The sequence below is a fragment of the Macadamia integrifolia genome, chromosome 8, assembly GCF_013358625.1.
Source record: "Macadamia integrifolia cultivar HAES 741 chromosome 8, SCU_Mint_v3, whole genome shotgun sequence".
Taxonomy (NCBI): Eukaryota; Viridiplantae; Streptophyta; class Magnoliopsida; order Proteales; family Proteaceae; genus Macadamia; species Macadamia integrifolia.
In genome coordinates, this window is record NC_056564.1 from 4,721,564 (window position 1) to 4,741,407 (window position 19,844).

Sequence of the window (19,844 nt, forward strand, 5' to 3'; positions counted from 1 at the left end):
GGGGTGGGGTGTTGGGGGGTGGTTTGTGGGGGGGAAATTTGATGGAAGTATCAAGACATCATTGGTTGAGAGACCTCTCATGAAAATGAATGGCTAAAAATTAATCTGCTTGAAAACACTTTGGAAGGTTATGTAAGTAAACTAGTCCAGGGTATGAAGAACCACACAATGACTGATCAATGCCTGGATATGGGGTTTATTTCTTAGAATATATTTTCAAAATAGAGAAAAATCCATTCATCTAACAGTTACAGATCTCGGCATGCTAATCATTTTTATTCTTTGTTATTGTATAAAAGCAATAGGGATGATTGAATAATACAAATATCTTATTTTCCCACAATCTTTTTTGGTGAAAGAACATGCAGAAAGCAATGTTTGAAAGGAAGGGAGAAAGTATTTTCAAAATCTAGGTAAATCATATCATTAAAGTGGTACCAAAATTGATACTTTTGGTACTATTTGAGTGGATCTTTTGGTTTCCCCATTATTTTTATGTTGTTAAGCTGAAAATGTATATTTACTAGATTGAGTTGTGGCAAACATTTTTATACTAACCTTGATGCTATGTTAAACTTGGTCATGTGCTACCCTTGGTTGGAAGCTAGTATGCAGTCCAAATGGGTAAATATGATACGATCAAACTGATTATACTGACATCCAACCCCAAAAAATTCCTAACTAGTTGCCATTAAGAACCAATAATGACATGTGCTTTTCAAAGTTTTTCATACGTTTGTAGTGCTAATGACTCATTCTCTCTGCTTGCAGCTTTCGGCGACACATTCAGAGAATTCTTATTCCTCAAGACCAATTAGAAGTAGTTCAGTTACTCGCCCTTCCATGTCATCTGTTGTGCACAACAACACATATTCCTCCAACTCTAACAGATCCTCAATCCTCGACACCAGCTCTTTGTCAATTACATCCTCTAGACCATCTACTCCAACTAGCCGCTCAAGTTCTACCGCAAGACCTTTGACTTCATCTGCGCGTCCAGTGCAATCACGATCATCTACACCTGTCAAATCCTTGCCAGCTCCCACCATTTCTCATGGAGAGAAGGCCCGAGTTACCCAGAACCCAAGACCATCAACCCCTACCGCCAGACCCCGAACCCCTGGAAACCTCAGTTCTATATCAGCACGGTCCAATTCACGGCCATCAACTCCTACTCGCCGGACCCCGACGCCAGCTCCTGCTTCAGCTCCAGCAGTAGGTCGCTCTGTTTCTGTTGGACGGGTCTTAGCGAATAGCCGGCATCCAGCAACAGCTTCTCGAGGAAGCTCTCCAGGTCCACATGCACGCACTCCGCAGAAACCAATTGTTCCCCCTGATTTCCCTCATGAAACACCACCAAACCTGAGGACAACATTGCCAGTCCGACCTGTATCTGCTTGTAGAAGTCGCCCAATCATCGGGGTCACTGTCAGGGGAAACTCAGAGGCATCAGGACCTGCAAATCCATCACAGAGGCAACCATCACCTATTGTCACGAGGGGTAGGCTTCCAGAAATTTCTGGAAGGGGCCGCTTACATGCCAACGGACATGACATTGGTGCACCTGAATCACATAAGACCCCACCAGTCTCAGAGCCTTCAATGCGGAAACCTGCAAAGTCTACAACAGCCACCGAGAATACTGGATTTGGAAGAACAATCTCAAAGAAGTCTCTTGATATGGCTCTTAGGCATATGGTATGTCTCTTTTCTTCATGTTTCTCTGGAAAAGGAAATGTTTTAAAACGTTCAGCATGTACCCCGTATCCCAACCCATTCCAACTTCTCTGTGTTGGAAATGTGCTGGAAATGTAGATGTTTCCAATTTTCCTGTGTTGTAAATATGGCGGAAATTAAGGTGCATTGGCGCCACCAGATAAAAGATTCTTCCACAGTAATTAAACTTGTCCCCATTGAATCATCCTAATTGTGTTGTATCTGAGTCTTGATGTCAAAGCAATGTCCTGAAAACCAGCCTTGCCCTTGACAAGCAAACAAGTTGGGTATCTACCCAACTGACAGACGAACTGGTTTTACTGGCAGGCCTAGGTCACAGAATACTTGTTATGTGAGGTCAAATTGCCAGTGGCATGTTTTGTAGGAGGGAAGGTGGTCAAACCTTATGTACTCCAGATTATTTGATGTAGTTCTTAATTTCTAAGTACATTACTATGTTGCATTGGGTAGGATATCCGAAATGGCACAGGGAGCATTCGTTCTCTATCAGGAACCACTCTCTTCCCTCAGAGCATTCGCTCTACAGTTCCAAAATTTCCATCTGCTCGTGCCTTGCGTACTTCATCTTCAGTAAGCAGCAACAGTGACCAACCTGGAAGCAGTAATGGTTCCACGACAGAGAATGGAAACCAATCTCTAGATGGTGATGCTGAAGAAAATAATGGTCAACCTTCTACAGAGCTGAGTGAACCAGACATTTTTGAGAGTTCCCATTATGATGCAATTCTGCTCAAAGAAGACTCAAAGAATACAAATTGGCTTGTCAGTGCTGATGATAAATCAGATCAGGGACTCATATTTGATCACCGGTTTGAACCACTACCTGAACTATTTGGTCTTATATGAATTTTGGATTGCTGTTGTTTATTAATTTATTAATGTTAAAGCCTTAATTTTAATTATTTATATTATTTGGTCATTTTCAGAAATAAAATTTAAATCACCAAAGCATTATGATGTGAAATTTGAGATCAATTTGAGAAGCCATGTTCAGAATTGGTTAACCCAAATTCAAACCCAGTTTTTGCAAGTTTCTTTTCTCCTTTTGCAGAGTAGAGTAACAAGTGGGAACTCAAATCCTTATTAGAAGTGGAAAATCGAGTACCGAACTCTAACTAACTTTTTGTTTTTTGTTTTTGGCGCGAAACTTGCTAACAGAAACAGTTGATATTAGTTTTGAGTTTTCCCCATGCATGGTCTGTTGGGATAAACCCTTCAGCATGACCGTAATATCCACAATGTGCAATAAATTCGGGAATACAAACTCTGTCCATCTATTGTCCATGAGACACTTGAAGTGACAGTTGATCCTGTATTGTCTGTTTCTAGGATTTGTAGAAAAAGAATCAAATCGCATTCAAATTCTAATCAATGAAATCTGAAACATGGACTGCCAAAAAAGAAGAGAAAATTAAAAAACCTGAAACATGTTATTGACAAAAACACCTATGGTGTCAATTTCGGTCAAGATTTGTATTGTGAACGGATACTCTTCCAGATCATATATAGATAGCGAGACCCCAGGGTTTCAACTTTCCAATTATCAGTTTAGCACTTCAGGCTACGTCAACCCTCGATGTTGCTCAAAGCTAAAACAGCGGATTTTTATCTAAACAGGGACGAGTAATAATTTCTTCCCTAGCCTGGCCGATCCAGAGGATCGGTTGTTGTATTGGTAACAGGGGTAAACTCCTAAAAAAAAACTAATTTTTATGAAAAGGATCAATCTGGGCCGATACAGTCGGATCTTGAATTGGTATCTAATCAGCTGAGACCGACATCGATAACTAAATCCTTGCCCCCAATCAAAAGGAAGTCCAAAAACAATCTGATAGTACCACTAATACACGAGGAAAATTAATTAAATTAGGTTATAAAATGCAACAAGTGGTTAACCTCATGTTCAGAATCACCACATCATCTTGCCTCATGGCCCAAAATGGACCGTCATTTACGTGTGGCCATAACGATCAAGGTTTCTAATCTTGGTATCGTATCGGGAATGGTTTTGACTTACCGACGTGGATCAGACAGATTTTTTTTTCTCCGATTTTTGATACATGATAACGATTTTTTCCTTGTAGAAGCAAGTACATATGCCCTCTCTTCAATCATTTACTTTTGTTAATTTTAAGCACATCTCCAGTGAATATGCGACATGCTAGTTTTATGCCCCTGTAAAATTGGCCATAGCTAATTGTACAAGTAAACAAAGATAAAACCCAAAAGAAACATAGACTTACTGAAACATCAACAAGCTTGACTTATTTCACTTAAAAAAAAAAGTATGAATTAGATAGATGGTAGATCAAACTAAAGAGGTCTCCATAATCAATTGCCTTGAATTGAATACCAGGCCTTCCCTTGATCTTCACATGAATCTTGGAACCCCGCCAATCTGACTTTGCAATGAAGCCATTTTGACAACAGAAGCACAACAATGACCTCCAAAATTTTGGTGCCCTGTAAGTGGGAAGTGTAAATCCAGATGCAAAGTGTAAAATACGTGTGCAAGAGTGTGCTTGCACATGCATGCATGGATAGAGAGAGAGAGAGAGAGAGAGGACATGTACTAACTGCCTCTAAGCTGTTGTAGAAGATAATCCTTTGTAGCCTTCCTTCTCAAGCACTTCTGCAATTGAGATGTCACCGGTTTTCACTATTCTTCCCATCTCCTAAACAAACCCAACCGAAAGTGTAGGTGCAATTAGAAGAAAATTATGCAGGAAGAATTCTTGAGAACTATCAAAGAGGAAAAGGTATCAACAAAAACAAGAATTATAAATTATAAGCACCAGAAAATTTTGTCCATGTCAAGGACAACGAAATCATGGGACATCTGCCTCAAAACTGAAATGGAAGCAAAAAGACTTCAAAATATTGAAGAAAAAGAGGGGCAGAGGTTCATCTTGACTAGGTAATGATTTGTCAAAAATGGTGAACCACAAAAACCAAAATAAGTGAATGAATTAGGGTTTTCTATTCTTATCCCGTAAAATAATGGGTCATAACCTGGAAGGAGTCTCATTTTCACATGGTCCCAGGAGGGTAGACCAAGGATTCAAAACTCAGAATTGGGATCCGGATTGGAATCAATATGAATTGGTTATGAATCTGCCCTAACCCTAGAATCCCTACATGAATCGGCCGGAATTGCGATCTGATTTTGTTTTTTGAATCCCTGGGGTAGACTGTGCAGGTGGAACTAACCTTTTGACTTGTTTTAAAGTTGCTCCTCAGAGTTGAACCTAATGTTCAGTCTGGTAGCCAAGCTTTTGACAATCACATTAAGCTACAGGCCTTCCCACACACACATCCCCCCAAAAAATATTCAATTAAGTCAGTATTTCAACACCTTAAACCCTGAGATGCAGGGCCAGGCAACGCAGATCTCACTGTCAGAAGTTTGATCAGCTTAACCAATCAAACTTTTGTATCAGAAGAACTTTTAATCATGCAAAACCATCAAAGCAAGGAAAAAGTTATTAAGACCAATACTACAGAGTATTGATCATCCACCACATTCCTCCATGAAAGTTTTGGTTGAAATAAGCATAAAGTTCCCAGTTGCAGTAGAAGATAGGAGCTATTCACTAAAAGTGATTTGAAGGAGGGAAGAAAATAGATTACATAAAGCTTTACTCTCATTGATAAATTGGAAATGTCATAAAATTTCATGCGGTTGAGCAACTTATCACAGGGTCAAGAAAAACCATACCAGATTTCTTCATAGTTTTGCATGTGACTTACCATGATATGGATATATTTGGGCTTTATATATTCCAGAAGTCGTTGATAATGAGTAATCATCAAAACAGAATTCTTTGGAGTCAAGAGCAGATTGACTGCTTTCGCTACATCTTGAAGTGCATCAACATCTAACCCAGAATCGATTTCATCCAAAATAGCCAAATCCGCTCCAAGTAGCTTCATCAAATATTGTAAACATGAAGGTGTTAAGCTTTCATATTCACAAAGCAATTTAGCAAAACATCAGAAGCAGATAAAGTGTCCATTTAAGAAGCTAATCCTGTTTGTTACAAAACAAAATAACTTCAATATAGTACTAGGGAAAAAATTCATTGTATGATTAAAAATTTCTAAGCAGAGCACTGCTTGAAAAAAATTTCTGAAGGAACCATGCCCAAGAACTGCACTGAAATTTCATATAGAGAAAACAAAATATAGCCAAGGCCTTCATTGATGTGGAAGTTCACAACACATTTTCAATTATCTGGTTGCATATGGATGCCAGGTTACTTGGGTCACGGCCATGTCAGACAAGAGAGATCCTAGTCTTGGCCCAAAAGTAGCACGATTTGCTGACATGTCAATGACTCAGCAAGCCCACCGGCTAACTCAACAAAATCATGCTCGAATGCTTAGTTTTATTGTATTTTTAATTTCTAGTGTTTCACTCAAGTCTTAGTCAGCAAACCATAGTTGAAATTGAGGCACATGATGTCCCAAGCAATTCATCTACACACCACACACTTACTTTTTAAGGACAAGAAGCAGTTGTTTTCTGTGTGTACATATTCCCCTTGAAAACATGGAGAGGAGTAAAGACACTTCTTTTAACCCCTGGTTGGAAGAGGAGGGTTCCCACAAAATCTTCTAGGTATATACCCAGTATTCGTCTACTTGGTAAAACCAAACTTATACAAAATCTTCCAATATTCGCTTTTTGGACCCTAATGGACTAAGGAGTCACATTCCTCAGGTTGTTACTATATTAGTTTTTTTAGCCAAATTTGTGAGTCAACCTTCAACTATTTCAATGGTCAAAATTCCCCTTGATCGACAATGGTTCATTTCCACAAAGGATAGAACCCAGAAACCTCACACCAAAACATACTCAACTCTCAAAAAATAGAGCTAACAAAATGGTCACAAAATCTTATTGCTGGACTATTAGCATATTTAACACAGTCCCTCACAACCAAAAATATGTGAAATATTAAAAGTAATCAGGTCAAAATTTCACCAAACAGATGTGGATCTGATAATGATCCAATCCTTGCATTCAACCTAAGGCAGATTGCATATACCATTTTTCTTCAACTATGATCTGATACATGACAAATCAGTTTATAATTGGATCAGATTTGGATGTAACATGATCCCATGTAAAGGTTACTGTTATTGTTGCTTATGAATTGAATCTTCCCAAAATTGCTATTTATATTTGTTTACTTAAATGACCATTCACTAGCCTAGGTAGCCTGAGGGTTAGCAAGTAAATGGTAATAAGTTCAAAACCTACTTGTGAGACTGACTTTCCACCATTTAAAGATGGATATGTCAGGTGCTGTTTGAGTACAAATCCAAGTTTGAATCCAAATAGAGATCCAGTGAATCTTAAGATATGGTCTTACCCACATCAAACAGATTACAACTCAGTACCCACTCAACCCCCCCCCCCTCTTTTGAAGAGGGGGGGTGATTACAACCCTAAAATCTTGCCACCATTTGATGGGTAGTTACAGTTTTGGATTGTCTAACATATGGTAGTGGTGATGTTCAGATAAACTAATTCAAAATATCACACAAAAATGAAAATACTTGATAGAAGTCATCATGATGAGCCAAATTGATACCGCAAGTTGCAAAATCTCATTCCGTTTCCTTTCACCTCCACTAAATCCTTCATTCACGTTTCGGTTCAAGAAGTCTGGCTTCATATTCACAACACTCAGCTTGGAAAACACGACATTCCAGAACTGCAAAATGAAAAAATAATGTTAGTAATTTGTTTCTTTTCTAAATAACATAGGGCTAAATCAATGCATTAATCTAGTTTGCTAAAATAACAAACAGATTTCCTGAATATATAAGCATAAAATTTTATACTCCTAAAACCAAATTACCAGCCACAAAGTTACTTTCAGATCTTGTACAGTTACCCATCACAGGGACCCAAGAAGGCCAACCAGTAACATGCTAGAAGCCTAAAACTTTACACTGAGTACAATTGTACAAAATTAATTGAGATTTTGCAGTTCTTTATTAGATACTAGATTAGGATTTTAGTTTTTGCAGAGATTATGAGGATACAGAATGGGCATTTAACCTTTGCTCTTTTGCAGTAAGATGTTCATTCATTGTTTTGAACAATAATGTACCATCCTCTTATAATCGTTTTATGTGCAACAATCCAGTAAAGCACAACTATTGAAAAGAATAATAGTTCTCTTAGTTAAATGATGAACCAAAAAGAAAAAACTGTGTCTATGCTCTAGTCGATATGCTTGTACACAATGCCCTGATAGGATACATATTTTTATTCAAATCAAAACAAAGGATGCATCCCAGCTTCAGATAATGCATATGCTTCATAAAATTACCTAGCAGGCCCAAGGATTAAAGTATCGGTATCGATCACCGTATCGGTCGGCTAAAATTAAGATACGTATCGAAGGGTATCGTATCGTATCGTATCGAAGATACGCTAAGATACGCATATAAATGGATATGAAACACATTTTTAAACACTTTTACATAAAAAATTTGTTTAAAAAAACTATTGATAACATGTATTATGCATAAACACTAAATTGAGGGGACCGCACTAAGAATTCAAGGTTTGTAATTATCCCATAAATGTAAAATCCTTGTTCTCAACCTTGACTTCTACTTTAGTTAGAGAAAAATATGAGTGGCAACAACTTTGGAACAAAAACCCCTCAAAAAATCGTGTTTTCTGAAAAATACCCATCTTGGCCATTATATGACCGTAGCGCACTGTATCGGTACATACCAATACTCACCAATACGTACCGATCGATACTTACCGATACTCATCAATACATACTGATACTCACGGATACGTATTGATCGATACATATCAATACTCACCGATACGTACCGATACATACCAAAACGTATATTTCACCTCAATTTTATATTTTACATGGAATATCAGTACGTATCGATGGTGTATCAGTGCATATTGGTATGTATCATAGCATATATATCGATACGATAGGATTTTAAAAACTCTACGTATCGTATCAGTGTGTATCGTATTGGTCGGCTAAATTTAATATAAGTATCGGAGGGTATCATATCGGTATCGGAGATACTTTAAAACATGAGCAGGCCTGAATAAGAAGCAGACATGTAGCGAGTATTAATAGAAAAAAGTCCACGCTACAAAAATAATGGATCACTACAAAAATAAATCAAGGAGCAGCAAATGTATCATCACCTCAATAGGTCCAAGCTCAGGATGACCAAGTTTTCGCATTCGAGCATTGTATGCCATATTTAGAAAGTCCATGTTGCTTACACCTGGGATCTCAACCGGGGACTGGAAGCTCATAAAAAGACCAGCAAGAGACCTTTCTTCAGGGTCCATGTCAAGCACGTTTTCACCTTTAAACGTTACACTGCCCCCCGTAACCTCATAGTCTGGATGACCAACAAGAACCTGCAGTAAATAACGACGTCATTTTTTTTCTTTTTTTCCCTACCATTACAAGGAAAAATGAATTGATCTGTGTATCTGAACTGTGTGGCAAAGAAAGGTATTAAGGGCCATTTGCAGATATGCTTAATAATATCAACCCTGCATAGCTTAAGAGATTATGAACAAGCGTTCTGCAAAGTCGGTAGTCAACTGTTTTGAGATAATTTTGCCGATTTCGGAAATTAGAAGGCAACAAGTGGCTGCTGTCCAACAAATCAAAACCTGGGTCGAGATAGGAAGGATTTGAATGGTGGCACCATTAAGTTTTCAAGTCATCCAAGTGGGTTGTAATAGTTGACAAAGTTTAATCATTAAGCTTCTGGGGACCCTCAACAACTGAACAACTGTCCTCTCCCCCTCCCCCCCCCCCCCCCCCCCCAAAACTGATTATTGAGGATAAGACTACAATGTTTTCAAGACAACGTAAGGCCAAAGAAAAATTGATGAAATATAATAAAAAGAAAATGAAGGAAATAAATTGGTGGAAAGAAATTTTTCTCTGCCAATCGGTAATTTGAAAAAGCCCAACCATAAGTAGTCCCTATTTTAAGAAAGCATATTCAACAATCTAACATATCTGTAACTGGCAGATTGTAACCTCAAGCACTGCAAAGAAGAGTATCATGAACCAGAGAAAATCACAATGAAGAATCAAGATCACAGCTTAGATACATAGTGTTTTGACCAAACACAAAGAGTTAAACAGTTCGATTTATATTTAAATCGTAGAATCGCCAACCTTAGCAAACGTGCTTTTCCCAGAGCCATTCTTCCCCATGATCGCATGGACCTACTACACAAAAAACATAAGCAACATTAAAGATAAACATCAGAAAACACCACCAACAAGAAACCAGTAACAGGAAAATATAAAGATTCTGAGGAGAACAATTTCCCAAGAAAGTGACATAAACCAAAAAAAAAAGTAAAATTAAAAGAAACAGTCTTTTGAAACTAAGCTTTCATTTTGCATTTGGTAACTGTTTACTAGAAATTCGACTAACCGCCAACCACAGATTCAATCTTTTGGTTAAATTTCCTTCTTTTTCTAAGACAATATCTTTCAGGAAATATACAACCAGAATCGATAGGAAAGAAGTTTTAATAGCCACTATTGTATTGATGAAGCTTTCCGTCTGCTGACATGTATTGTTACCACAGCTTGTACCCCGGGCACAGAACAGTTATCTGATATTCTATCCTGATGTTCACCCCATGCGACGCTGGAAAGTGAATAATTAAGTTGAGCCACCATTTTATATGCAAAAATAACCGCTCAGTTGAACAAGAACACAATTGATAGGAGCTTACTCACATCGAAGTAGACCTAAGAAGTAAGAGCGTATTTGTTCAGAGCAAAATAGCACAATAGAGGAAGTGACATTGGAGGACTTGGTTTGCGGCACTCGTACCGCATCAAAAGTAATACTAGCGGAAAAATCTTATATCCATTTAAAAAAAATCGATAGAACTTGGCTGATTGACCGACTCATATAGTCAATTCACTCTCGCTCCTCAATGGATCCGGAATCAACTATTCAATTATGCTCCGCCGAAGAACCAGACAAGTGAAATAGAAACACTACCGCTAGATTATAGCGTTAGGGCAAAAGAAATCCCTAATTTGGCAGCCAATTGACAAGATATAGATGGCGATTACCTCTCCTTGGTGGATGACGAGGTTGACGCCATTGAGAATCTGTTCTCTCGATTCAGCAATAACTGCAATGAGATCCTTGACCTGGAGCAGAACCTCCGGAGAATCCGCCTCGCTGTTTCTGTCGGAAGTCGAGGGAGAATCGACATGGAGAGTGGCGTTCGTCGTTAGAGGACGATGGTTCCGATTGAAAACTGGAAGTGGAGAGGAAGAAGAACGAGGTGAATAGAACAAGGTCGATATGTTGAAAGCGCAGGAATTCTCCCTGAACTTTCTGAATGTAGAAAGACGAGAGTGGGAAGAGAAAGGCGAATGGATTTGAAGATGGAGAACCGCCATTGAAACGTAGCACACAAAGGCTAGAGTTCCAATATCGCAGAAGGGATAATGAAATCACGGTTAAAAAATCGGATTAGTGATGAATCGGAAATGACCGATCCCGAATAGAGTCAATTCGATTCGGCCGGTTCTTGCCAATAAAAACCCTAGAATCGGTTGAGTTTTCAGATCTGTAGATCAATTTCGGCCAATTTCGATCCATGTAGCCAGATTTTGTTCTGTTCCGAGTTATGAGATTACCTACGGATCTGGACCGGGTAGGAATCGATCGGAATTTTCTTGAACCCTAAAAACCCAGCATAGATCAGCCAGAATCAGGATCATATTCGGCCAAATCCAATTTATTCCATTCCGATTCTTGAGAATGAAAAATCTGAGCCCGAGATCCACCCGCATTCTTTGGAGGTTGGGCTGGGATTTTTCTGGTTTGGGCCAGTCCAATATAATCATCGACAACAAAACTCAACCTTATTCCAACTTAAATGAATTGACTATATGGATCCAAACAAAATAAAGTAAGGGAAAAATGAGGGAGGGGAAGAAGAGATTTGGGCTTCTTTGACGTTTATATTAATTCTGACTCCTCCCTGATTGCAAGACTTATCTCTCAAATATCATGTACCCTGTGTTGCTGTTGGTATTGGTTTTAGGAAGTAATCAACCTCTATGATTCTCTGAGAATTCATATCTCCTTTTCATTTATGGAAAGCAATCACGCAGCGGATTGGTAAGCAAACTTTGCATGTGAAACTACTATAAATTTGATTTTCTATGGTGATAATGCTCTCTCATCTAATATTAGTTACATCATTCGGTAAGATAAAGTGGGATTACCAATCTTTAGAATGTAATTTTTCATCATTTGTAGGTCCTTTTGGATTTTGGAGTGTCATAGTGATTTATATCTCATGGGTTGGGGTAAGGCGGGTTATTTCCTCCCTTTTTGTTTTTTTATTATCTTGTTTATATTATTTAATAAAATTTTAGGGGCTTCCTTGGGTCCCAGATAATATTCAGGTTTAAAAACAAAAAGAGAGAGAGAGAGAGGAGGGGAAGAAGCGATAAGAGAATAAAGGTGAAATAAAAATATGACACGAAGAGGAAAGAGACATTACCTATCATGTCAAGAGAATCTCAACTAAATGGGGTCGGCTACATGAAACTTTGCCCTCCAATAGGCTTTATCCGAGGTCATACTTAAAACAAGATTGAGATCATTTAGGTTGGTAAAATTTTCAACACGATCAAAAGCCCAATGCAAATTTTATATATATAGTCATATATTATGTGTTAATCATACATAACATTGACATCATATGACATTGAGAGTTATATAAAGATTTGTGTTTCATTCTTCTTCTTTGTGTTTTTGGGTTTTATTACAAAAGAACACCAATCATAATCTTATTCCAACTAAATGGAGTCGGCTATATGGATCCGATATGATACTTAATCATGCTTTAATTATGATATTTAATTGAACCGAATTTGACTAAACGTGGCATTTTAGTAGTCGGAGGATGGGATTACCAATGATGAAAATTTGGGTCCGAGCTTATCAACTACGTGGCAACTCAAATCGGCTGGAAATCGATCAAAATCAAAACCATGATTATGGATGCTATTAACCCATCCTTTAATAATTGGGCGGACCTGAGATTGAGGTAAATCTAAGCCCAAGCCCAATACCAAGCCCAACTCTATATTGGGTTTGCCATTGTCAGCTTAGGTCCATCCTGAGCAAAAAAATTAAAAACCTACAACGGAATTCGGCCTTCCTCGGGTTGGGTTTATTTCAAGAAGGTTTAATAAATGCACAGAAAGCTATGAATGCCTCTGCATCAGAAACAGAAGGGTGAAATGGTGTCTATACCCTTGTGAAATATAATAAATTCATCCATGTTGAAGCATGTGGAGCCAAATTCTTTAGTCATCTTAGACCATTATTGGGTGTATGATGTCTTGTATTCCATCACAGTTTAATACAGGGAGTACTGGTGCAGCACCTAGACAGGCAGGACGGCGGTCCCACTAGCCAGTTAGCGAGTCGTGGGGGTTGCAAGGGGGCAGGAGGCCCCCCTGCAATTGTAGTTTAATCCGGATTAGGTTTTTTTTTTTCGCTATATATTTGTAGCGAAGGTTTCTTTCTCTGTAATGCAAGCAATACTGAGAGGTGTGAGGACGAGCGTTGTAACCCTATTCTCCATTGATAGTGAAGTTGGATCTCATCTCACCGGGGACGTAGGCAACCTTGCCGAACCTCGTAAAATCCGTGTGCATTGTTTGTTTTGTTTTTCCATTATCTTCTACATCGTTTTAGGGTTGCGTTTCTACACATTATTTTTATCTTTCACCATATAACATTCAAAATTTTATCCCAACTTAATAAAAGTATTTCACAGCCAAACCGAGCAAGAGGATCTATGTAAAAAAATTAACAGATTTTAACTAACTACAAGAATTGCCTGTTATTAACCTGACGCACCACTACAAATAAATCACCGATTTATACTAACATACCATAATAAGTTGTCAACTGTCCACCTAACATATGGGAAAGGGAGAGAAAGAGAGATGGTTTCTGTTGGGAACTTAGGATGATGATGAATAAGAGAGAGGGACAAGGAGTTTGTTGGAAATGATTGAGTAGTAGGGATGTCATCTTTGTCGATTGCTAACTACTCATCCATCTTTGTCCCCTCTAATAAAATCATTTCACAGCCAAACCAAAAATTCTAATTTGAAAATAAATTTCAAATGTGTATTGATCCAACTCACTTTTGTAGTCAAAAGTACCTTTTCTTTGACTATTAATTATCATAAATTCTCATGCCTTGACTTCTAAATCATCCCATTTTTGTAGGTCATGGATATATTATTGGTTCAACTGTCAAAACAAAATCCCAAATAGAGAGAGACACAGAGGGGCTGTGAAATAAGTAAAGTTCGGTGTTTTAAGTAACCAATACTAACCATGGATTTAGTAATCGGTATCATTTATCAGAAAAATAAAAAAAATAGTAATTGGTATTGATATTGATTTGGATTACTCATATAGGTTTTGATCGGATGGATTTACTTCTATTTTTCTTTAAAAAAAAAATTATTATTATTATACCCTTGATTCATATTGATATGCCGATGTAGGATTGATTAGGAATCTCTATCGGCCTCTGTCAATACCTTGATTTTTACCAATTCCTCAATCCATGCTACTAACATAAATATTCAATAAATAAAAAAGTTCTCTAAACGGACCCCATTGGGAAGGAATCCTCAAGCAGATCCTTAATATCAGGCATGCAATTTTGTTTAGGTGGTCCAAAATTTAGTGGATAAGTATATATATATATATATATTTTTTTAACCTAAGATTCTTTACTCTTAAAAATGTTTCACACAAAATTTTCTAAGTATCAAAATAAAAAATATATTTGATATGCAATCTTGGAGTAGATTCTGGATTTAGAACATATTATAAAATAAGAAAATAGAAAAGAATTGGGTTTCAAAAAATATATTCTAAACCTATTCTCTATTCCAAGAATGAATTTCAAACACTAACGCTTTTCAAAATCTATGACTATAAAAAATTGCATAATAGTGGTCAAAGTAATACTAAATGCATGGACATAAAAAGCTGCATTGCCAATATATAAAAAGATAATTAATTAAATTAAGTTTTAAAATATAATATATGATCAATCCACACTATTTCTTATACACTCAACGGCAAAAATGAAACATCCACTTCGAGATTCTCTTGGTGAGTTGGTAGGACCACCCGTTCCTCAACCAAAAGAAAAGAAAAAAAAAAAAAATGCAAAGGAATGATTAAGTTGAGACCCTTAAACAATTGGACCAATTCATTGAATAGCCTGTAAATTGGTACCTAACACGTAACAACCCAACCAACTCCCAAATGGCCCTACTTACATGTGATACGTAAGGTCAAGAACTCAAGATTCTTTCTCCCTCGCATGTATAAAAAGGACTGCAAAATTATGAGCTCTTGTGATGAATCATGCATAATGCTTAAACTCAAGACAAACTTCCATGAACTACAAAATAGATATTGATCGGTCTCAAAAATGGAATTGGATTAAATCGCCCTTATGCCCTTATATTAGTATCAAATCGATCTCGACAGCTACTTATTTGATTGCATTTTTTTCAACTTAATAGAGTAGGCTACATGGATCCATGACTGATCGAGTAAAAAAAAGTTTTAGTACCTTGCACCGATTTAGGACAAACTCTGCGAGAGTCGATTGAGGTGGCATGGTCATATCCAACGGAAATCAATGGAGGCTCCAGTACGAAAGAATGACCATATTTATTGAGAAGGCGCTAGAAAAAGTAAAGGTAGACCTAAGATGACTATTAACAAGGTAGTACGAAAAGATATGCAACTTGTAAGACTCGATTCTAATATAACTTCGGATAGAGTTTTGTGGAGGACAATGACCTGTGTTACTGACGCCCTTTAAGGGATGTGTCCATGATATGTATCTATATTCTACGTTACCATTTAAACTTATCCCCATATTTTTCTCCTTTTAATCTATCTTCTATGAATAATTTAGCTTCATTACTTTCTACTATTTTACACCATTGGATTCGTATAATCTACCCTATTCACTTGGGATAAGATTATGTTTTTTGTTGCCGTTATATTAATCATATAATTTAGCTTCATCAATTTCTACTATTTTACAGCATTGGATTCGTATAATCGACCCCATTCACTTGAGATAAGGTTATATTTTCTGTTGTTGTATTAACCGTTTGATGTGTGAGGAGTGAGGAACGAGGGACTGAGGAAGCAAAAATCTGAGCTTTGTAAAAAAAAAAAAAACTGTGTGGAATTTTAGTTTAACCTTAGATGATAAGTCGCGGCAACATTTGACTTGCCGTCTTGAACTCGGGGTCCTACCTTTGACTTGTAGCAATATTATAATTCGAATTAGTTAATTATTATAAAAGATGACGTATGATTGAAGCATAGTTCCCATCGGAATCTTGCATGGTCGTAAGAAATGACTATAACTGGTGAGTTAGTGCCACTGCCACACCGTTTGAGGAGGTCCTTTGTCTTATAAGACCATTACCAACCACTCGGAGGCCCAAGGCCCTTCGTTTAAGGTGCATTCTACCCAAAAAAAAAAAAAATTGGGTAAAAGGAACATTTGAAATCGAGGATACCGCCTTCTAGAAAATAATTGTTTTTTCTTTCATGACTGTTATCTTGATACGGTATTTGCTCTCGATATTGATATTTGAAACCATGATTTAGATTGTGTTTTTCATTAATCATTCACGGTGAAAATGTATTATTTGTTTATTTATGGGTAAGGGATCCTTATTTGGCCATATGGTCACTACGCCAGTGTCTGGAATAATTAGAGGAAGTGTTTAGGCATCCAATCATGAGATAAGGTGAGTTATATCCCTTTTTTTTTATTATTAGTTTCTTTTTTAATAAAATTATAGAGACTATCTAGGGTCTCAGATAATATTTGGGGTATAAAAAAAAAAAATCATGAGATAAAGTGGTATTTTTGTAACCTTGTGTTTAGATGTAGAGATTCGTGACTACATAACGATATTTTTACCTTTATTTAGGATTTTCGCTCTAATAAATGATTGATTTATGTATTTATTTATCTAATTATTTTTTTTTTCTATTTATTTGCTGACAACCAAACCAAAATTAGCCTAAATGAATCATAGTTTTGATTTTGACTGATCGTCATTGGAGGAACCACGGTTTTCATGAAAGGAGAAAATAATAAGCATACGTTAAGCTTCAAAAAAATGAAATAATGGTAGAATAACCTATCAGTTTGGTGCAAGTTACATCAACTTATGGGATCAATGAAGAGGCCCTTAGGAGTATCTTCAATGCACTGCAAAGGGAAGACACAACTATCTTTTCACGCCCACTTAGTCTGGACTCTAGACATTGTCTATGCCAAATCGACATAGATCTTTTTTCCCTGAAGTAAAATAAATTGGTATATTAAATGGGATAATTCACAAAAAAAAAAAAAAGAGACAAATTTCAAACAACAGCCTGATTTTTAACTGCTTTTCACCAGGGTCGTCTTGATTGTGGACCACCCAAAAAACGTGAAGGTTCTTGTTTTTGGGTTTGACCATCAATTCAGTCTCTTTCTGGCTAACGACAGGTATCCAGGCCATTGGCCTGACTAATCTCGCGGACCCATACTGATCTCACAATAGCATGGATCGGGCCATATCAGGGTTGAATGAGAATCATTCAACTTTCACTGAAAGCTGAAATGGTCAGTCTTGTTCTAAAATTATGATAGAAAATCTAATTCCCATGACTAGAAATGGTTAGTAAACCATGCTTGTCCTTTTGTTAGCTAGGTTTAAGTTTTTGGTATTGGCGCCTGTATTTGTCACTGTTGATACGATATGGATTAGTCCTATGTCATTTTCAGTTTTAATTTTAGAAAAACAAACAAAAAGAAGGTTATCAGACAGGCGCAAAACGAAACATTTTTTTGGCCCTTTGCGAGGGGAGACGGGGTCCGGGCCAAGGCCATACCTATTCTCGCTGATCTCATTAAACACAAAAAACCAATCAATCTAAGTTTTAAGGACCCTACCATGTGACTTTGAGTAAGGCGCCATTTATACTTTGAAACAAAATTTGAAGTCTATAATCATTTTAGTAGTTGGGGATAAAGTCATAATTGTGGATGATTGCCCATAATTTCTCCTATGTCCATAGAATTATATTGTTTTTCTTCACTTCTCTTCGGCTCAGCCCATTGATGTGGTGTGTAGATCCTTTTTCACACCATCAACAATATTGCAGACAGATATAGCGGATCTAAAAAAAAAGCAACGGTCACCCTTCTTACCTTCACTCTTGTAGCCCAAAGGTCTTTGCATCCTGTTCTACCTAGTATGAGTTGTCCATCTCCTTCTCAATCTAGCTAAAATATAGTTGAATTCCATTTCTAACTATGGGGAAGTTTAAATATATTTTTTTTATTTGTTATGGTGAAGGAATCACGAACACTAGAATAGCCTAGTGGTAGTAGCTTCGACTTGTGGTGTCGGCACCCAAGGGAGGAGATCGTGGAATTGAACCCTATCATACTCATTGTATGATTGTGTATGTATGAATTTTCTTATTTATTTTGTACCCATCCGTAAATTACCCAGATAATTATGATCAATTGGGAATTGTGCCTTTATTTTCATGCATCAAACTTCACATGAATTGCGTTAAATACTGTTGTTTGTCACCCCCGCGGAGGATGATATGATAAGTGAGGCAAGGGTCATTGGCCTTTTTGACCTTCCATGGTGGGACTATGTGTTCGTTGTTCAGCCACATCATCATTCAACCACCGCACGAGTAGGTTCAATTAGCTTTTCATCGCATCAGATTATCGGCACGTGGTGCGACGTACATCGTCGTACAAAGATTAGTGATTGGACTGGAGCTTCCAAGACGAAGAGAATCGGAATAAACCCCAAATTTAAATTTTAAAGTTTTAAAACGCCGCTGGTGGATGGGATGGGTCCTCCCATTGATCATCACTCCTCCGTCAACAACCTTTAGACAGAACAGAGGACTACGATGTGTCGATGGATGGGCCCCACTCGCTGGTTTTCTCCCTTCCACAAATCAAGTCAAAGTCAAACTATGGAACCACGTTCACAAAGAATTTCATTAGTGTGTATTCTACCCAAATTAAATCTAGACCGTTCGCCACTCCATATTGGCTACTAATGCGGTATTCCACCTATTATTCTCATTTAAAATTTATAAAAACGAAAGAGTTCTCTGTTCGATAGCATGGCAATTGTGCCAGTGTTCGATAGCATGACAATTGTGCCAGTGAGGCAAATCACAGCACATGACCAAGCATCTAATAGGAGAAATTTTGGCTTTCATGGAGCGGGATAGTCATTTCATCCATTGTTTCTGGCTAGTTACCTCTTCACTTGGCAGGATTTTCTTCCCCTTAAAAAAAAAAAAAAAAAGAAGGAATGACCTTTATGTTGCCACGTGACCAAACGACAATCTATTGCTCAAGAAAAAAAAAAACTATATTCAATCTAGTATGTCTTGATGACGCATATGGGGAGGAGGAGGATTGAGGGTTCCCCATGGTGCAGATATCACGGTTCAAGGAATTGAAATTTTATTAGCCTAAAATATCGGTATCATTGGCATTTGATAACAATATGATATCAAATCCATATCGATGGTATCAATAGAATGTAAGGCAATTACATGGCTATGATATCGATGGTATCAATTAGGGGTGTCAATTCGTGGCTCGACCCGACTAAATCGATCGGGACCTATCGTTTATAGACTGGCCCAGCCCGGCTCATACCGTTTATTAAACGTGTTGGGCTTGAGCCCGACCCGTTTATAAATGGTCAGTCTCGGTTTTGCTACTTGGATCGTCGGGTGCCCGATCGAGACCGATCGAATAACGCCAGACCGAGATCGGCCTATTGTGCACCGACTTGACCCGACCCTTTAATGATTGTAGAATACATATTTTACCCCCCAAATTAAAAAATAAAAACTAAAAAGTAAAGACATGTTCACATTTTAAATAATGGTTATATTTGATATCA

General features: G+C 37.5%; 2 protein-coding genes across 4 annotated transcripts in view; one reads left to right on the plus strand and one right to left on the minus strand.

Annotated features, from left to right (window-relative positions):
- The window catches only part of LOC122085501 (endochitinase A-like), a 6,245-nt gene extending 3,602 nt beyond the window's left edge, over positions 1-2,643 (plus strand). For both annotated transcript variants that reach the window (XM_042653959.1, XM_042653958.1), the window contains exons 4-5: positions 772-1,698; positions 2,188-2,643. In XM_042653959.1, the coding sequence (XP_042509893.1) occupies positions 772-1,698; positions 2,188-2,583 (1,323 nt within the window). In that variant the 3' untranslated portion in view covers positions 2,584-2,643. The remainder of the gene's footprint in view (positions 1-771; positions 1,699-2,187) is intronic.
- A 1,196-nt stretch (positions 2,644-3,839) lies between these two features.
- On the minus strand, positions 3,840-11,247 carry LOC122085775 (ABC transporter I family member 6, chloroplastic-like). 2 transcript variants are annotated; one of them, XM_042654353.1, is made up of 7 exons: positions 10,869-11,247; positions 9,948-9,998; positions 8,948-9,169; positions 7,338-7,460; positions 5,488-5,664; positions 4,305-4,412; positions 3,840-4,200 (listed from the first exon to the last, which is right to left on the minus strand). In XM_042654353.1, exons 1-6 carry the CDS (start codon positions 11,202-11,204, stop codon positions 4,320-4,322), a joined length of 1,002 nt encoding a protein of 333 aa, XP_042510287.1. In that variant the 5' UTR covers positions 11,205-11,247; the 3' UTR covers positions 3,840-4,200; positions 4,305-4,319. The 2 variants fall into 2 exon arrangements, with proteins under 2 accessions (XP_042510287.1, XP_042510285.1); XM_042654351.1 differs by having other exon boundaries at positions 4,315-4,412; positions 10,869-11,246.
- Between the last annotated feature and the right edge of the window lie 8,597 nt (positions 11,248-19,844).

Excerpts from the sequence above, each read along its gene's own strand:
- LOC122085775 (XM_042654353.1), bottom strand. The coding sequence starts at position 11,204 with ATGGCGGTTCTCCATCTTCAAATCCATTCGCCTTTCTCTTCCCACTCT. Across the intron at positions 9,170-9,947 it reads GGAAAAGCACGTTTGCTAAG|GTTCTTGTTGGTCATCCAGA; the intron begins GTTGGCGATTCT and ends TATTTACTGCAG. Across the intron at positions 5,665-7,337 it reads ATGAGATTTTGCAACTTGCG|CTACTTGGAGCGGATTTGGC; the intron begins GTATCAATTTGG and ends TATTTGATGAAG.